General features: G+C 42.6%; 1 protein-coding gene across 10 annotated transcripts in view; it reads right to left on the bottom strand.

Moving 5' to 3' along the window:
- ANK3 (ankyrin 3) overlaps positions 1–19,817 on the bottom strand; it is a 195,382-nt gene that overhangs the window by 77,655 nt on the left and 97,910 nt on the right. For all 10 annotated transcript variants that reach the window (XR_015695133.1, XM_087702133.1, XM_087702134.1 and 7 more), the window contains 7 exons: positions 19,063–19,161; positions 17,433–17,531; positions 16,073–16,270; positions 13,471–13,569; positions 12,387–12,485; positions 6,883–7,080; positions 4,576–4,674 (listed from right to left, as the gene is read on the bottom strand). Coding sequence is in view for 9 of the 10 variants with exons in the window: in XM_087702133.1 (XP_087558259.1) it covers positions 4,576–4,674; positions 6,883–7,080; positions 12,387–12,485; positions 13,471–13,569; positions 16,073–16,270; positions 17,433–17,531; positions 19,063–19,161 (891 nt within the window). In the remaining variant the exon portion in view is untranslated. The remainder of the gene's footprint in view (positions 1–4,575; positions 4,675–6,882; positions 7,081–12,386; positions 12,486–13,470; positions 13,570–16,072; positions 16,271–17,432; positions 17,532–19,062; positions 19,162–19,817) is intronic.

The raw sequence follows: 19,817 nt of genomic DNA, 5'->3' as shown, positions 1-19,817 counted from the left end.
TGAGTCAACCTTGTGCCTGGTGAGATTTGAACTGCCGAACTAAAGCTAGCAGTCAGATGAAATAGCATTCAGTTGTGTTTTTAAAAAAGGTTCAAAAAACACATGGGACCAAAAAGCAGATGGACTCAGTTTACGGAATCACCATGGCCATGGGGCACCAAAGAAAGGTAGCAGCCATATTTTATTCATACCCCAATTTCGGAATTGTGGTGCTAGCTGGGAACTTTGTAGGTTGGGAAAGCTGCCTCGATCAGACGGACTGCTGGACTTTGAGCCAAGTCCAGTTCTGGATTCAAGTCCCCTTGCAAATATAAAGCTGAGCTAAAAGATTCCATCACAACTATCCTGTCTCATGGGGTCTCACAAAATGCAAGGGGCCTGGCTGGCCAGAAATGTTCACCTGAGCAACTCTGGGGAAATGCAAGATGAAAACACTGGGTGGACACATGGCAAAGGTGCTCACTTTTTTGTGTGGCTCCTGTCACAATGAACATATCCATTGTAGGATTGAGGAGGAAGCACCAAGGATTATACCATCAAAAAAAGGGGGGGGAACCCCCGAGAGAGAAAATTCTGCTCCATCAAAAATGCTGATGACAAGGAGGCGGCGGTGGTGTCTTCAGACCTTTAAGGATCACCACAATTACCCTTAAAATTCACGAGCAATTTAAGCCTTATCATTTGCATCAAGAAAATATTATCTCTCCATTCAGACAGATGCTTATTTAGCAAAAGTGAGCTGGGAACGCAGAACAGGGACAGTTCACAAAAGGGTCAAGGTAATGTGATCTTTTCTGATGCACAACTGCACCACAAATACAAGCCCTCCAGAACCTGCTTGCACAGATTCCCACACCTCTTCCTTGAGACACAGGTACTTATTTATTAGATGCAAGTTAGTAATGCAGCTATTTATTCACTTGCACACTTGAGAGCAAACATAGGCATTTATGTTCACATTTTTATGGTGGCATCCACTGTTCGTTTTTTAAATACAGTGACATTCCTATGACACAACTACTGAGAAACACTGACCTACTGAGAAAATCTACCAGCAAATTTTGCTTCATAGAGCTAAGCAAGGAAACGGACCATCATTTTCCTTGTCACAGCCCTGCCCAGTATCTCTGGATGGAGAAGGTCAGATGGACTACAGAGAATTCAGCAGGAGGTCAACAAGCATCCGCTTTTATGTACTCAGCCCTGTTGCCTTCCTTGGCATCATTGCAGTTCTTGGAACATGAACCTGGTTTGAAAATCAGCCCAAAATTTGAGGTATTGCAAGACCATTCAGAAGATTTAAGCCAGTGCTTCTCAACCTTGGCCCACCTGAAGATGTGTGGACTTCAACTGATCCTGGGGGATTCTGGGAATTGAAGTCCACGCATCTTCAGGTGACCAAGGTTGAGAAACACTGATTTAAGCAAAATGTGGCCTGCAGTCCTCTAGGAAGATTGGCTCCTGTTCTATCTTTTCTATTTAACAGCAAATAGCCTTTTAGATTTCACATAAAACAGAGCCAAATGCCTCTGTCCTGATGTTATTTCAGCTTAATTCAGTCAAAATGTGAATATTTTGGCCATTAACAGCCTCTCCACTCTTTCATTTATGGAACTGATTGGTGGAGCATAATAAACCCAATAGAAACAACAAAATGAATTAATCTTCTATTCATTATAATTTCCTTTCTTTCATCTAAACAAGGAAGGATAATAAATGAGATTACACTTGACCTGGTTATTGAATACACCAGTTGGTGGATTCAACAATGTATTGAACTGTAAGCTAACCAAACAGGTTGAACTTATCTCACAAGAACCTAATCAAGTGTAATGCTAAACAAACTTAACATGGCCTGCAAAAAAAGCACCTAGTAGATACGATGTGCAAACACAACCCTTGAGCACAGTTCTGTTTCACTGTACATCATTTTTGGCAGAGGAAATTTAATTTCTGGATTGGTTTAGGGGAGGGCAAAGTATATGTGATGCCATCTAGTGATACAGTCAACATCTACATGAATGGCTTCTTACAGGTGAATTCCAGGTACGGAGACCCAATTTTGATTACACCTTTTCATACTGATCTGGCCTGAGAGCCAAGTGCTGCTCCTTGTACTGGACTATCAGGTTCCCACATCAAATCTTGATTACTATTCTCTGTGCCAGGTAAATAATTCAAAGTATGCAATGAAAATATCCCTAAATATTGCAGCAATGTCATCATTTTTGAGACGGCATTTCAGACCCAGTTTCAGATATGCTGTCTCCTGTCCTTCCTTTAAAACTATTTTGTTTTACAGTGAGCACTAAGCAAGCTAACAGGGTCCCATCTAGGCTTCTAATTAAATTGCCAGTGCGTCTGGGTGTCAGGAAATGCTTTAAAAAAATGATTTACTGGAAACACTGAATGTGCTGGAAAGACACAATAGAATAAGAAACTGAAAGAATCACCACCTGTACCTAACACCACGTAAATTAAATCAAATAGATGTTAAATATTTGTTGGAGGTGCGAGAAAGAGGTTGGAACATATAAACATATGTGGTATGATTGTGATAGTCCACAAAAAAATATGGGACATTTAAAAGTTTTTAGCACTTTTAAATATAAATTTAGATATGTCACCGAGGATTGCATTACTGTTGCTGGTGGAAAAACAGGATATAAATGAAACAAAAAAGGAATTGATTGTAAATTTGGTAATGGCCCCTAGATTAGTGATGGCTAAATATTGGGGATGAAATTAAGATATTCAAAGAAATGAGTGGTATAATGAAATTTGGAGTATGGCAACAAATGATAAAATACCAACAGAAATTAAATTTTAAAAAGGGATGATTAAAGTAAACAACTATAATGAAATATGGGAGGATTTTATAAAAACAGTGTTTGTGGAAGACAAAGGGAATAAACCTACTCAAGAATATATGTTGTTTTGGATAAGGGCACATTTGGAATATATTGTATATCTTTTACCGTGTTTCCCCGAAAATAAGACAGGGTCTTATTTTCTTTTGAAACCCCAACCCCCACCCCCTCAAAATAAGCACTTGGTCTTATTTTGGGGGAGGTCTTGTTATTTTTGAGGTGCAAGGAACCTCATTTTCAGGGAAACAGGGTAGTTTTTATAGAAGAAAAATAAGGGGGGAAAGGAATGGGGGGGTTGCGCTGTAATATTTATATTTTTTTTCTTTTGTATTTACAGTTTTATATATATTATGTTTGCATTCTATGTATGGAAGATTTTGTGTGTGTGTGTTTTTGTAGATTTTCACGGGTATAAGTATGCTGGTCTCGTTGTATTCGGGTCTTTTTCTGTGTAAAATCAAGATTGTCTTGGCAACATTTCGGCGAGGTCTCGCTCGCCATCCTCAGGCTGGTGTTTTTGAAACAGATCCAGTTCCCAACTGGTTTCCTAATTTATTTGGGCCTTAAATGTGATGGTTTATGTCATGTGTTTATGTGCAGGATTCCTCGTCTTCTCTGTCTGCCTGTTTTTCCCCTCCATGGAGTTTGCTACTTCAGGCAACCGTGCCAGCACTAAATTTATGACAGGGTAATCAGCTTCCCGACCTTTGATAAGAGGACAAGGGCAGGTAATTATTACTGGAGCAGACTTTTTTCCACTGCCAAAAGAAAGAGCCTGCAACCCTTTCATCAGACTAGCCGGCTGGGCTGTCTGTTATTATGTCCACAATGGAGCCTGGGTCCTTCTCTGAGCAGGAGGGCAGAAAGACCACACAGCTTGCCTTCACCCAAGTAGGCAGTTAGGCCTCCTATTCAAAACGAGTCTGGGTTTTGGTTTGTTGTTGTGGTTGTTGTTTTTAAGGCTACAGAGGGAATGAAGGAAAGCATCTTCTTTTGCCTGATCTAAAGGAAGAGAATTTGTCCAATTTATCTACTCTTACGAGATCCACCCCTCCCGATTTGAGAAGTTCCTCAGCCTGCCTTTTGCATCAACATTTTTGGCCAGGAGTCCACAAGTTTCTTGAAGAAAAACCATGCAAAAATCCATCACTGCCTTTCAACTCCTTCAACCATCCAAAGATTTAGGGCCGCACCTCCTATAGGTCTCAGCCAGCCCGGGGAGCAACTATTATGATTTTGGAAATTGTAGTCTGAACCTCCTGTGACTGGATTTTTTGTCCAACAAGGTCACAGGTCTCACAGCTAAACAGTTCCAAAACAGAACAGTGCCTCTGGGGTTGAGGGAGGCAGAGTATTTGAGGCTTTGAAGTAGGCCTTATGGTAGAAATGAGAAGGACCATCCATCCACAGACTGGATAACATAGTGATGACATCAGTCATACAATAGTAGGGCCCAGAAAGGAGTCCATAGGCAGCTGGGCAGGCCCCAGAAGAGATCTGATCAGCCGCATCCATAATCCCACCCAGCTGTGGTGTTTTATTTATTTGTTTGTTCATTTGTTTATACCTTTTTTGAACAATGGTGCCATTGACCCAAGAAACAATTCCTAAGTCAGAAAGGGCAGTGGGATGGATGGAGTGGTTTTACCCATGTTAACTTGCCCTTCTGGGGATTCTTTAAATATAATCTTTCCATAAATCCTACCTTCGTGGGTGCATCCACCACAGCTCCTTGGTTGACCAGCACCTCCGCCACGTTGATTCTGTCCTCCTGGGCTGCCAAGTGCAGTGGGGTAAGACCACTCTGCAAATCACATACAGCAAATCAGTTTTGGGCAAAAGGATCTTTAACAGATAAACAGAATTGGAAGGGACCTTGTAGGTCATCTAGTTCAACACCCTGCCTAAGCAGGAGACCCTATACCATTTCTGACAAATGGCAGTCCAATCTCTTCTTGAAAGCCTCCAGTAATGAAGCTCCCACAACTTCCGAAGGCAACTTCTGTTCCATGGGTTGATTGCTCTCATTGTCAGAAAGTTCCTCCTTATTTCTAGGTTGAATCGCTCCTTGGTCAGTTTCCATCCATTATTCCTTGTCTGACCGTCAGTTGCTTTGGAAAATAGCTTGACCCCCTCCTCTCTGGGGCAGCCCCTCAAATATTGGAACATTGCTATCCTGTCTCCTCTGGTCCTTCTCTTCACTAGACTAGCCTGCCCAGTTCCTGCAACCGTTCTTCATATCCTTTAGCCTTCAATCCCCTAATCATCCTGGTTGCTCTTCTCTGCACTCTTTCTAGAGTCTAACATCTTTTTTATAGTGTGGTGACCAAAACTGGATGCAGTACTCTAAGTGTGATCTTACTTAGGCTTTATACAGTGGTATTAGTACCTCATTTGATTTTGATTGTATCCTTCTGTCAATGCAACTTAGGATTGCATTGGCTTTTTTGGCTGCCGCTGCACACTGCTGGTTGTCCTATTTAGGTGGTTGTCCACTAAGACTCCAAGCTCCTCTCACAGTCACTGCTATTATGCCTAATTTCACCCAGTCTATATGTGTACTTTTGGTTTTTCTTGCCTAAGTGTAAGACTTTACTTTTCTCTACATTGAATTTCATTTTGTGAGATAGGGCCCAGTGTTCAAATCTGTCAAGATCCACCTAGATCTTGAGCCTACCTTCTAAAGTGTTGGCTATTCCTGCCAGCTTAATGTCATCAGGGCTTGGGTTTAATGCCCAGCAAGGCCAGTGCTCTCCTCCTGAGCTTAACAAGAGGGCAACAGAAAATGCACTTGTGGTGCTCAATACCCATTTCAACCAGATATGTCAAATTAGACAATTAAAGACTGAAAAAGGAATAGATGGTAAACAAACAATTGAGTTGCCATGTTTTATAAAGGAGGTACTATTGTTTGTGTTGGGGTACAATATAGTACACATTATACTATCATGCTGGCACAGCACAACTACTCCAGGAGCCCTTTCCTCATGGTTTATTCATCCTGAACATTAATGTGGCATATACAAAATGAATCAAAAAGATACTGTGAGTTTCCTTGCAGTGCTGCATTTTCCTACAATGGAAAAAGACTATACATAAGATCTCAGTGGTGCCCAAAGCAGCAACTGCAATTTTTAAGAATGATACCACAGGCCCATCGAATGCCTGACCTGAACAACATTTTATCAACCACAATCCTACTTTGTTCCAGGCTGCAAAAGGAATTTTCTCACTTCATCTTACGTACGTTTTGCATCAGTTCAGTGAAGATTAACTGGTTAATTTGCATTTTGTCAATTCCATGTGATAGTGGTCTGTGGTTCTATAGTAAACTTACAATAGATGTAATAGAACTACCGGAGTTAACTACAATATCCCTGCAATTCTATGAGTCAGAAGCAAGATCATTTGACACCAGGATACAAAAATAAAGAGAGGTGTAAGACAAGTGAATTATAAGCATTAGATGTCTTACTCTGTCTGTCTATCTGTCTGTCTGTCTGTCTCTCTCTCTATCTATCTATCATCACCTATCCTATCTAATCTCTCTCTCTCTTCTGTGTATCTATTATCTATCTATTACCATCTCTCCTCTCTCCCTATCTCTCTCTCTCATCTATGTATCTATTTTCTATCTATTACCATTTATCCTCTCTCTCTCTCTGAGAGAGAGAAAGAATTAAGAGAATCTGATAACATCTCATTAAACCTTTTTTTATTCCTTGCAGAATTCAATATTTAGGATTCACACGACTCTCCTATGCCAGGCAGGGATCTATATGTGTCCTGGATTAGAGTTTTCATGCTCCTGTCCCACCAGCATTCATGCCATTAAATCTGGTTCGCAAACTTTTGCACATCCTTGCGTAGGGCAGAGACTGAAGGTCATGCAAAACTCACAGTCATGGAACAAGATTCCCTGTGGACTATTGGAGTTATTGCAAACAAGGCATGGTAGCACAACCCAGCACAACCCATGGGAGAGCAGGGGATCTCTCCGTTGCCCTCGCACCTTGTTGCTGAGATTCACGTTGGCGTTTCTGGTGAGAAGCAAGGAGACCATGTCCATGTGACCCTCTTGGGAAGCCAGATGCACAGGAGCAATGCCTTGTCTGGTCACAGCATTGGCATCAGCACCGTATTCCAGCAGTGTGGTTGCGATGTCCATCTGGTTCTTCTTGGCAGCAATATGCAGCGGAGTGTAACCGTTCTGTCAAGGCAAACATCTTTGGTTATGGGTCCTTTCATTAAACAGGAGAGGGGCTATTACTAGCATTTGCCGGTGAGGCTTTCTAAACCTTTAACACTTATGCTTTCTCTTGCATAGTCCAGGAGAAAAAGGTTTCTTTTTCCCTTTTAAAGGAAATTATGCAACCTCTCTCCCTCTCCACCCCCACCAGTAATATTCATTTTCTGGTCTGGCCTGCTTGCTGATTTCCAAGACAATCATGTTGTCTGAAAACGCCTTTGTTGATTCTCCTTATACTTTCAGCTAAAAGACATCACTAAGAAAAGAAGGGCCAGTTTCCATTAAGAAATATTCCTCTGGGGCCCAACCTCATTCTTCCTTTCCTCCCCTTGTAAAAAAAACAATCGGAAGATTGGAAGCAATTCCATTCATGTATGAAACTAGCCACAGCGTCTCTGTAGGACCGCAGACAGCAACCTGGGTAGGGATTGGGAGATGAAGAGAACTATTTGAGATGTTAGAACTTCTGGAAGCAGAACCCTGGACATGGCGATGATGGTGATGTCACAGGGCAACTCCCAGTGACACAGTGGAGGAATTCTCTTCCCCCCTCTTCCATCAAGGGAAGTTGTGGAACTAAGGTAGATGTTCCCTGGATTCTCTCCTGGAGATCAGAGTCTGTTCAAAGACAGATAGATGTGGCCATTTCTTCATCTCTGCAGAACTGAGTGTTTGGGGAAAGCAGCTTAACTGGAAAGGAGGATTTGTAAAGGGGAGCCATTATTAGGGAGGTGGTCTAGAAAGGGGAAAAGAGAGTAATATTGGGGGAGGGGAGAATATAAAACTTTAAAAAAATACATAGAATAGTTTTAATAAGAATAACATTAAGATAAAGGTTCCCCTTGCACATATGTCTTAGTCATTCCTGACTCTAGGGGGCAGTGCTCATCTCTGTTTCAAAGCCGAAGAGACAGTGCTGTCCGAAGACGTCTCTGTGGTCATGTGGCCGGCATGACTAAATGTCAAAGGTGCACAGAACGCTGTTTCCTTCCCACCAAAGATGGTTCCTATTTTTCTACTTGCATTTTTTACATGCTTTTGAACTGCTAGTTTGGCAGAAGCTGGGACAAGTAACAGGAGCTCACTCTGTTATGCAGCGCTAGGGATTCGAACCACCAACCTGCCGACCTTTCTGATCGACAAGCTCAGCCACTGAGCCACGGTGTCCCACACAACATTGGGGAGCAGAAATATGCCCCCGCCTACTTTTACCCACACCCTGGGTCTCCTCATCTCAAGAGAGGATTGAACAAATGTCAAGCAAAAGCCCACAATTTCATACTTAGATTGCTTGGGCATTTGCATTAAAAATAAAGACAAGAGTCAGTAAGACACTTCCTGCCTCTTAACTGTGGAGATGCATGAGCTGGCTACAAAACAGTAACGACAACTCAATTACTATCATCTCTGTTCAGAGACACTGGACAACTTTCTGATTCTAGGATCTAGTTGAAGAAGAAGGACAGATTAAGAAGCTGGGATGCTGGCACTGCACCGTCTAGGCACGAATAACTGGAGAAAATTATCTAGGAAAGATAAAAATGGCATTTTCTTCCATCCTATTTGCAGAAGTTGATTTTGGCATAAAGCGGTGGCTGCTAGTTAGGCAGACTGGTGCACCTTAGAACAGATCTGCATTTTGGCAATATTGTTTTTATGGAGTGGTAAAAAAGGAAACATTTGAGGTGGGGGAATGACAGACCTCCCAACCTCCAGTCAATGAAGACAACAGGAGGAACAGGAGAAATCCTTCCTTTCCAGAGAAAATATGGAAGAAAACCATCAGCCAATGTGGCTGTTGACGAGTGAACAGCCAGGAAGCCTCTTCCATGACTTAAAGCTCAGCTCAGCTCAGTTTTGTGACTTTCAGAAAAGCCTTTTCAAAAAAACGGCCTGTAGGCAGCTGCTCAGCCGTTGGATCAAAGGTGAAGGGACCCAGGGAGCCAACCCATAATTTCTGGTTTTCTCTCAAGTCTTTCATTTTGTCATTTGGGTTTCAGCGCAATGTTGGCTCAGGAGGGGAAAATAGAAGCACCAGCTGTACGAAAAGAGATTTTCAGCCTCAAACTAAGGCAGCATCCTGACTCCATGAAGATGGCCTATTTCTTAGGATTGCACCCAGTGGTAAAGCTTTGAAGCTCGGACCTATTTTAGAAAAGGGCCAGACATCTAAGCGTTTCACCATTCCGTGGGAAGCAATCCTTTATGCAGGTTTTTACTTCTCTGAAGAAACTCTTAAAACAGACCTTTGCGATGAGAAAGCCCTCTGGCCCAAAATGAAGCATGTACCTAACAATCCTAACCCTGATGGACCAAATAGGGGCTGTTTTGTCTTACAGCTTTATGACAATATTTATAAAGTAACTTGTATTTCTCAAGGCAGTTTAGAATCAGGGAGATATGCCTGTGGATTGTAGATTACATGACCAAGATACCCACAAATTTGCTTTGCAAATTTGCATAAACCCCCTAAGCAATGTGCCATAGGTCATCCCTTGATTTGCAGATCTCAAGATTGATTGTTAGGTTTATCTCATCCCATCTTATCACAGCCCACCTTAACTTACAACTGGTATGTAACAGTTTCTCACTATGGTCCCTTGGATTTGAGCCAGCAAGGGGGGAGCCTAGGATCTTATCAAAGTATTTGAGTCTGGCACATATCGGAAATGACCAAGCCCCCCAAAACACCACTCCATTGGGCAATTAGGGGACGTGCCTCCCCATCTTCTCTTTTAAGTGCTTCACAGTTAGCATAGCTCCTCCTCAGAGGAGGAAAGAAGTAAAATTCACCCATCATCTTGCAAACATTCTCCACCAATTCAGTTCCATTAAGACAGAATAGAATAGAATAGAATAGAATAGAATAGAATTGGAAGGGACCTTGGAGGTCTTCTAGTCCAACCTCCTGCTTAGGCAGGAAACCCTGCACCACTTCAAATGGTTATCCAAAATCTTATTAAAAACTTCCAGTGTTGGAGCATTTACAACTTCTGGAGGCAAGCTGTTCCACTGATTAATTGTTCTAACTGTCAGGAAATTTCTCCTTAGTTTTAAGTTGTTTCTCTCCTTGATTACTTTCCATCCATTGCTTCTTGTCTTGCCCTCGGGTGCTTTGGAGAACAGTTTGACTCCCTCTTCTTTGGGGCAACCCTTGAGATATTGGAACACTGCTATCATGTCCCCCCTAGTCCTTCTTTTCATTAAACTGGACAGACCCAGTTCCTGCAACCGTTCTTCATATGTTTTAGCCTCCAGTCCCCTAATCATCTTTGTTGCTCTTCTCTGCACTCTTTCTAGAATCTCAACAACTTTTTTACATTGAGATGACCAAAACTGAATGAGAGGCCTTACCAAGGCATTATAAAGGGTTATCTTTCCAAAGTGTTTCTTCTCCTGCCTGAACAATCTAAGTGAGTCTACCACAGGAATTTTAGCAGGGATTCAAAGAATACAACATTTTGTATCAATGGTTTCATTTATTCCAAGTGTTTTGCTGGATTGGATTAAGATCAAAATTCTACACGGGCTTCTCAAGGAGTGAACATTAGTGATCATCTCTGAGGAAGCACATGCAGGTTTGAACTGAAAAACAGAGCATCAGAGATTGGGTTTGAATCTAAGGGCCATGTTCTGGAATTCGGATTGTTACCTCATGTACAGAAATCCATTTCTGCGTTTGCCAAGTTTCCACTGAATGCAAACATGTTGTTGGCATTTTCCACTTCCACCTTTCCAATCTCTAATCAATCTACACACAGTGGAGTGGCCACACAGATACTGATGAAAGTGATAAACAATCATGCAAGGGTCTTACCTGCTTAACTCTCTCCTCCCCTTTGACATCAAGAGACAATAGGAAAAAAGTAGCCTATTCAAGTGACACATTTGCCCCCATGCAGGAAGAAAAAAAGGACAGTCCTGAAGCTATGGGACTTCATGTTGCCTTTACAATATTTCACCATTGCTCCTTCTTTGCAAAGGAAGCGTCAGTGTTACTATTCATACAACACATTTAACCAGAATGATCCAGCCAAAGGGCTCCTACCCATAGCTTAACTTGGTCTGATTTCAACTTTTCTGGCTTAGTGCATTATTCAAATACAGCTTGCCAATGGTTCTATACATTATGAGAACACAGAAAATCAATAAATAAACTAACACTTTAAGCATGTTGTGTGAACGCAGTCAAAGTCCTTTAGGTATCTCCCTGATGCTGTGTGAAAAAACCTGAAGGAACTATGCACTTCCTATTCCTCGCCTTCATGGAGACTGTCTCTAATACTGATGCAAGAAATCTGGATATATTACTATTTACACCGAATCCTACATTATCTAGGGTGACCTCTGATGTCCTCTTGTGCCAATCATCCCTTATGTTTTTCTACTGACCTTATGACATACATTCTCTCCCCCCCTCTCTCTCCCCCTCTGCCATTCCTGTAAATCACAAAGACTAAACCTTGTGTGCTCTGCAAATAGCAATGCCAAAATAATCACCTCCATCCAATCCATAGATTTCTGAGACTATCAATCACCATAACTATCTAAATCTATATAATGCTAAAACAAAATAAAGTCATTTGTGTTTTGGCACTCCAAAGCTTTCCAGATGTTCTCTCAGAACACCAAAATTGGGATATTTTGCCAAATTAGGAGACTCATTTGGATTGTGTACTGCTGCCATAGTTAACTACAACACTACAGATTTAATTTACACTTTCATAATTATGTTCTATAAGCACAAGTACAAACACAGCTTAGAGGTTCCATAGGAGTTTCTGGGCTGAAGACAACATTGCAAGTTTCCAATACTGGTCCAGAAGAGACACAATGATGAAGCCCATTTCATCTGGACCAGAAAGTTTTAGGTGGCCCTTAGTGTTAACCTTGTGGCTCCCAATCCAGGAGAGAAGAATGAACTTCCCTAAGCATCAACCCTTTGTCAAATCCTCCTTTACCAACTCCATGTCTTCCTTCATGCGGATGATCAAGATAAAGGTCACCCATCATCTAACCTAGGGGGTGCCCAACCTTGGCAACTTTAAGACTTGTGGACTTCAACTCCCAGAATTCCCCAGCCAGTCATTCTGAATTCTAAAAGTTGAGGCCCACAAGTCTTAAAGTTGCCAAGGTTGGACATCCCTGATCATCTCCTGCTTTGGATCATACTGTAGTGTTACTAGAGGAAGTCCAGCAGGGCTTCCAAAGGAGGGGAAAGATGGGGCATGTGGCTGGATCTTCACCCCACTCGGTGGCATTGGTACCTTTGCAGAGGCGTGAGGAGAAGCTCCTTGGTCCAAAAGGAGAAGTGCCACTTTCTGATTATCGTAATGTGCCGCAACATGCAGTGGAGTTAAACCACTCTAAAAACACATGCAGAACAAACAGGCATGGTTAGAAACCCACTTTACAGAAACACTTGAAGAATTATGTTAAACTAGGTTTGATGAAGTTTACGATGGTATTAACTGAGATTTTGAAATGATCAACTACAACACAAAACAATGACTTGTATGGGAATGCTCTTCACACTTTTTAAGATATCAACTTTGCCTACCTGAATAATTATCCTCCCTGATCTCTTACAGACTATGGGTAAGAAATGTTGATTCATATTTTATTTCCATGTTTCTCAAGATATTTAGTTGGGTTTTTCAGTTTAATGTTACAGCCCTCCCTGAATGTTCAGTTCTTTAACAGGGAATGTCTCTTTACCAAAATCTCTTGATAGACACATTGAAACCAGCCTATCAAGAGAAAAGTCTATTCTGATCTCAAGTAAGACTTCCATCAACTAATTAAAGTCACTCCCATTTGCATAGGCAGCCATGAAAACTACAATTGGTAAATGGTGCCCAATGTAGATAATTCTTATTACATGTGAACATTAGGGGGGGGGAGCATTTTCTATGCAGAATAACATCATCAAAGATCTGTGTTTTAGTAGAAAGTGGGCAACTACAAGCTCCACTGCAGAGGGTAAAGATGTGCTCAGTTAAGAGTGGTGATGAGGCCACCATGGGTAGATTTGAAAGGACAGGTTAGGGATAGATTGTCCTGGGGAAAAATCCATCTCTGTGGTCACTACATACAATAATATGTAACAATAAAAGAACTTCCTGGCATATAATCAATAAATCATCAAGGTATTGTGAAATAGAACAATATCCTCAATAAATCAATACCTCTTTTTCAAGAGGAACCAAGAACTTTTGCAATATTACACAGAAGTGATGGAAAAGGGAAATACTCCAAGGGGATCCTGAGGCTGTCACCAGTTGATGGATTTGGTGGATGCTGGAATCAGCCCAGTTTAAGTGGGCCATGTTGAAGCAACATCTGCCTTACCTTTCCAGCCGCATCTGGAGAAGCGTTTTTCTGAAGTAGGAGGTTAGCAACTTCTATTTTGCCATATTTGGCTGCCACATGTAGAGGGGTAAATCCTTTCTGTAAGATAAACATTTGCGTTAACAGCTTTATTTGAGGCATAGACCATTTTTGCAGAACCCAGGTACAGCTGGAGAAGTTGTGTTTCCATGTTACAGCAAAACGGAATGTGCCATTCCAAACCCAAAATGTGGACTTGGAAGAAACACAAGGGTCCAATTTTCTACAATGCACAAGAGAAGCCAATTAAAGCACTGTATTTTATTTTGAAATGACTTTCAAATCCTTTGGATTACAAAGAAACTTTGAAAGTGTAGGGATCATGTCTACAGGGATATGACAATGAAGTTTGTTACATCAAATCTTGAGAGGGGAACCTTCCCATTGTTAGCAAAAGAAATATAACTTATGCTGGATGGTAAAAAGGCAAAATGGAAATCACTTTGATTCCACTGAATTTGATCAAACTCAAAATCAGCAACAGTAATTCAATGCTTGAAATTTTCCTCTTGAAGAAGTAAAATAACACAGCCTGTGTAAAAAGGCACCATTTCGATATAGCAATAGCACTTAGACATATACCACTTCATAGTGATTTTACAGCCCGCTCTAAGCAGTTTACAGAGTCAGCCTCTTGCCCCCAACAACCTGGGTTCTCATTTTATCCATCTCGGAAGGATGGAAGGCTGAGTCAACCTTGAACCTGGTGAGATTTGAACTGCCGAACTGCAACTAGCAAGCAGTCAGCTGAAGTAGCCTGCATTATAAACTAATCAGCTTCTCCAAAAAACTAAAATAATAATCAAAGGCTGCTGGGATGATACCTGGTCTGAAGAAACAGTTTGAACTTCTCCTTGGATAATACCTTATGGTGGGACACTTCCAACTTAAAGATCACTACCACCTTTTAAGGACCTAAATACACACAGGTGAACTTCACATGCACAAATTGTCTTCTTAAATAATCATTGGTTGATTCCCCCCCCCCTTTCACTTTCCCTCTTTTATTTTCTCAACTGTGTACAGAGTTGGTCCAAGTTACTTTGCCATTTGAAGTTAAGGACATAATGCCTCCGGGCCCCCCTTCCAAGCATAGAAGCCAAGTGGAGCAGAATGGAGACCTTGGGTATGGGGTCCTCCACTGCTTTTGAAGAAGGAAGGCTGTTGGCTGAAAAGCTGCTCCTGCTGCCCTCTCCCCACCACCCTGGAGACTTTCTGCATTACATAAGGGTCAGCCCTGATTCTGAGCCAAGGTTAGGCTGGCTCTGAATTAAAGGGATGATTCACAAGACAAACTCTGGAAAAGTTTCAGAATGAGAGAGCTGAACTGCTCTCTTCTTGAACGCCAAGGAAGTTTATTCCCAGGTAAAGTATTTTCTGAAAGTAGAAAAGGAAGCTAACTATCTCCCTAATATACTATGTTAATATATGCAGGGGATGGGGAAATATCAAAATCGTGCAGACAATGGTTTCCTTGTGACACTCTATGTAAACAGAAATTGGACTTTGAAGGGGGATAAAAAGAGTATTTATGCCTTTGAACTCTGGTGTACAGAAAACTCCTGAGAAGTCCATGGATGGCCAAGAAATCAAACAGGAAGAACATTGAACAAATTAATCCAGAATACTCATTCAAGGCACAAAGGTTCAAGCTGAAGTTATCATATCCTGAGCAATTATGTGAAGAACTAGCTCTGGAGAAGCTTTTAATTCTGAGAATGGCAGAAAGAAGGAGGACAACCAGCTGCAAGGTGGAAGAACTCCAATATGACAGGGAAGAAGGCACCTTTGAAAAACCTGAAGACCAGGCTGGGCAGAATAATCTGTGATTGCTAGGAGCCAACAGTGACTTAATAGCACTCACTCACTCACTCACTCAATCAATCAAACAATCAATATGGGATGTGGGATTTTCCATGGAAAAAACAATATATCCCTTACTTGCTAGAATTACGTCTTTTTATCCACTTGTTCAGCATCCTATGGAAAAACTCCAGAGTCCTGAAACACTCAGCTTAACCTTATTTGGTACATTGTTGGTCCAGAGCAATAATTCTATTGGGATCCATGTCATTCCCAGAGATATCATGGTATTTCGGCCAGGATCTGTTCTCCAAGCTTGCTGTTTAGCACCTGGACATTTCATTACCAAACTATGTAACATCTTCTGTGGGGGTGAAGTGCCTTGTTCATTTATATAGGTCCTAGGTGGTCGGTTGGTCTTGTGACTAGTTGGATCACAAGACTGATTGAGTCACAATCATGTGACTCATTCAGTCTTGTAAGTCAACCAGTCACAAGACCAACTGGCCACTCAGGACCTATAAAAACAAATAAGATACTTGTGAGATACCCTCACTGAAAAGGTTACCTAGTTTTGTAAGGAAACGTCCAGGAGTTAAATGACAAGCTTCAAGAAGAGACTCCTGCCAAAACCTACAACCCGAGCTATGAATATTCTCAACAATGTCTAACATAATTTTGTCTCCCTGGATAAAGTGAGGCCACAACACTTTTAAAACATCATTCCAAGGCCTGCTTTCTACACCTTAAGCGTTCTTACCTTGGTAATGATACTCAAGGATGCCCCGTGGTCCAAAAGGATGGATGCCACATCTTCGTGTCCTTCTCGTGCTGAAAGGTGCAATGGGGTATAGCCAGATGTTGTGGCAGCATTTGCGGAGGCTCCTTGCTGTAACAGCTGCTGGACTATATCGGCTTTGCCCAGACGCGCCGAAATGTGCAGTGGTGTTTGGTCATCCTAGGAATGGCACGGAAAGAGTAAAAGACAGCAAATTCCACACTGAGATTCAAATGGGCAGCCAAGGGTTGTCCTTAGTGCCCATGGAGGAAAGCAGGAGATGACCCTCGACAGGTGCCTGGATAAATTTAAATGATGACTTCTGACTGGAAGACCACCTCAAGTGAGATAATATTGAAGAGGATCCCTTGCCATCTAACCGGGACAGATTAGCATCGCACCAACTGTTTTGTTCCAAACTGCTTTGAGAGTGACACTGGGCCAAGAATAAAATGTGACACTTCCCTAAGAATAAAATGGTTGTTCTGAGCAGAAATAAGGGAGGGGGGGTAGCACTCTGAGCTCCACAGAAAATGTGGAAATGGAAAGCACTATTGCACTGAAAAGGGGGCCGCATCCCATGAAGTGTCATGCTCAAATGCTTCAACCAAAATGATTGATAGTCTCCTGCAGAGAATCCTAGGAGCTGTGGTGAAATCCTAATTTTTTTACTACCAGTTTTGTGGGCATGGCTTGGTGGGTGTGATAGAGGAAGGTTATTGTAAAATCTCCATTCCCCTCCCCCACTCCTGGGGGAAGGATACTACAAAGTCCCCACTCGTGGGGCAGTAGTGGGTTCCGGATCCTGTTGCAGCCCTTAGCTGCGTACGGGGCTGGGCGTCCTCATCAGGCACACAAGCTGCGTGCCCCACCACCCTGCAACATCCAGCTGCTCAGCGGAGGTCACACAGTGCCGCATGCTGTGCGCGCATGTGCAATTGGCCCATTTGCATCAAAAAACAGAAAGGAATGCGGGTGGGCAGGTGGGCGAAATGAGTCACCGTTCCAGTATGGTAGCCGCTGCTCCCAGCTACCACTGGTACGCCTGTACTGGGTCATGCCACCCGGAACCCACTATTGTCCTGGGGGAAGGCTATTGCAAAATCTCCATTCCCACCCCACTCTGGGGCCAGCCAGAGTATTTGCCAGTTCTGCAAACTAATCAAAATTTCCACTACCAGTTCTCCAGAACCGGCTGAATTTCACGCCTGCCTAGGACTATCTCCTTGTCAAGGGATAGTAAAGGATGCTAAGCGGCCCTGGAATGGGTATCTCGCCCCTTACATGCACAGCCACTGAAGGCTGCCTGCAGCACGAAGACGTGCGTGGAGAAGCTGCTTACCTTGGCTTTTGCTTCCACCTGAGCTCCATTTTGAACTAAGGACCGAACCACTTCTGACTGGCCAGCTCTGGCAGCCATATGCAGGGCTGTCTCACCCCTCTGTCAGGGGAAAGAGGTTGGGATGACAGAGGTTAGAATGACAGAGAAAAGGAAGAAAAATATGTTACTCGCAACCACAGAATTCTTTGGGATCAGCATGTGAAAGCAGGTAATCTTTGACCCCTCGAGACCATCTCGCCCTCACAAAGTAATTTATTCCAGGATTGATTTTTTTTTTAGCCCTGAAAACACACAAAGGTTTTGTTCTTTGCCAAATGAAAACATTGCTGCTTTAAAAAGGAGAGGTGTTATTTGGGGAATTAAGGCAACCTTGTGCTTAAACGACATTTCCCACAGGAGAAGTCCATGGGATTGTGCCAACCTTTGGACCTTCAGATCTGAATCCCCCCCTCCCCATTTGATTCCCTGCTTTTGTGCTGGAGGGCTCCAGGCGCCTGTTTGTCAGCAGACAAACTCACAGCTGGGCCAATCGAAACCGATCAATAGTAATAATAAAAAAGGCTATTATCAATCTGCAGAGCTTCATGTGCTTCAACCGAAGGATGGGTCACTAGGGAAATGGCAAGGACAGCAAGAAACTGAACAGGGAAAGCTGCATGTTTGCCATAGTTTGTCCCAGTTAAAAGCAAATCCTGCCCATAGCCCAGATTATGCTGAGTTTGCCTGTTTTTTGTGGCTGTGGCTCAATTCTCATGGCCCCTGAGCCTAGCAAAGAAAGGCCTGTGGCAGACTGTAGCAAAACAAAAACATAAACAGGCCTTCTTTGGCCAGTTTTGCGAGAACAAATCCGCTTCAAACCGCTCTGGTTTTTAAAGTTTCTCTCCCTCCTTTGGGGATTGAAAGGAGCTCAAATTTGACTGGGATCAGCTCCATGCACAGGGTGGCCTCAAAATGATGCTCAAGAAATAGAGACTTTCCCACAGACTAGAGGTGGTCGTGCACAAACCTTCTCCCTGGAGCACAAATCAGGAGAAAAAGAAACTTGGCAAAGATTTAGAAAAAGAAATGCTGCCCATCCCTTCGTAGCGCAGGAGAAAAGAAGGAAAAATAAAGCCTTCACTTCATGGATATGTCAGAGAGGGATTAATTCTGGTCAACAATGTCACTGCTTGGTGATGGCTGCCTAAACAACATGCCACTGTTTGGAAACTTTACAGAGAAGTGATTGGCATGTGCTGTCCCATTTCTGTCTTATTCAGTATCTTTGAAAGCTTACAGCTTGGTCAATAGGTACAAGAGATCTCTCCCTGAGGGGGTGGGGGGCATCTGTGAAGATCAGGGATGGACAATTTCAACAGGGGTACTGCAGATAAAACAAGGAGGACAAGGAAGGTCCCACAGAAAGGTATTCTCTTTTCTGAAATCCAGCTGTGAGAACTCCAAAGAGAGTGTGAGTCAGTTGCCTGTCAGTTGAGTTGGTTAGCAGAAAAACCAACAATTGGAGGTTCAGAACTGTGGTTCCAGACGAGGTCATTATCTCTGCCTAGAAAAACACCCCAGCCAAGGGAGATAGAGAGGAGGAGGAGGCCACCAGGCTGCCCAGTAATGAAAGGTCCACCCTGGTACTTACCACATTGGTTGTGTTGGGAGAAGCTCCATGGTGCATCAGCTGTGAAACAATATTTACATGTCCCATGAAGGCAGCCACATGGATCGGAGTCAAACCCGACTAGGAAAGGAGCAGATAGAAGAAAAGAAGCATTCCTGGGCTGGTATAATATGAGAAAAGCCTTAGCAGAGTACTCCAAGGACTGAATGCTTAGGGGCTCAGCCTGCTGAGCTGTCTGGGACACCTGATGGTTGGTGGCTGTACAAATAGACACGACAAGCTGTTGCCAATATTACAAGGACATCATGTGGCAAGTTCAAAACATATTAGTTTGGCACTACGGCCACATTCTGCGCATCTACATAGGTTTGAAAGAAAATCTTCCATTGGACTCTGTAGGCATTGATTGCAAAGGCCCAGCACTCCAAAAGGTGTATTTTCTCTAGTTCTAGAAACTAGAGAAACTAGAAGTTGAAAAGGGCCACCTAAGCAGATCAAACTCTAGCATTCAGGCAAGAGCACACTTGTGTGATCATGTGCATCACAGAGAATACAATATTCCACTTCACCTACACAGGGATGAGAGTTTGCTTTTCTATTTTGGTTTGGCGGCAGTAAAGGCTATCTTAAAAATTCATGGTGAAAATTTTGGCATTCAGAGCTCTTGTGCTCCAAGGCTGAAATGTGGCTTACTGTATTTTTTGGAGTATAAAACGCATCTTTTTCCCCACTAAAAGAGGGTGAAAATTTGGGTGCGTCTTATACACTGAATGTAG

The sequence above is a fragment of the Thamnophis sirtalis genome, unplaced genomic scaffold (assembly GCF_051295495.1).
Source record: "Thamnophis sirtalis isolate CommonGarterSnake01/CBP01778 unplaced genomic scaffold, rThaSir2_p1.2 scaffold_15, whole genome shotgun sequence".
Taxonomy (NCBI): Eukaryota; Metazoa; Chordata; class Lepidosauria; order Squamata; family Natricidae; genus Thamnophis; species Thamnophis sirtalis.
This window is presented reverse-complemented; position numbering and strand designations above follow the sequence as displayed.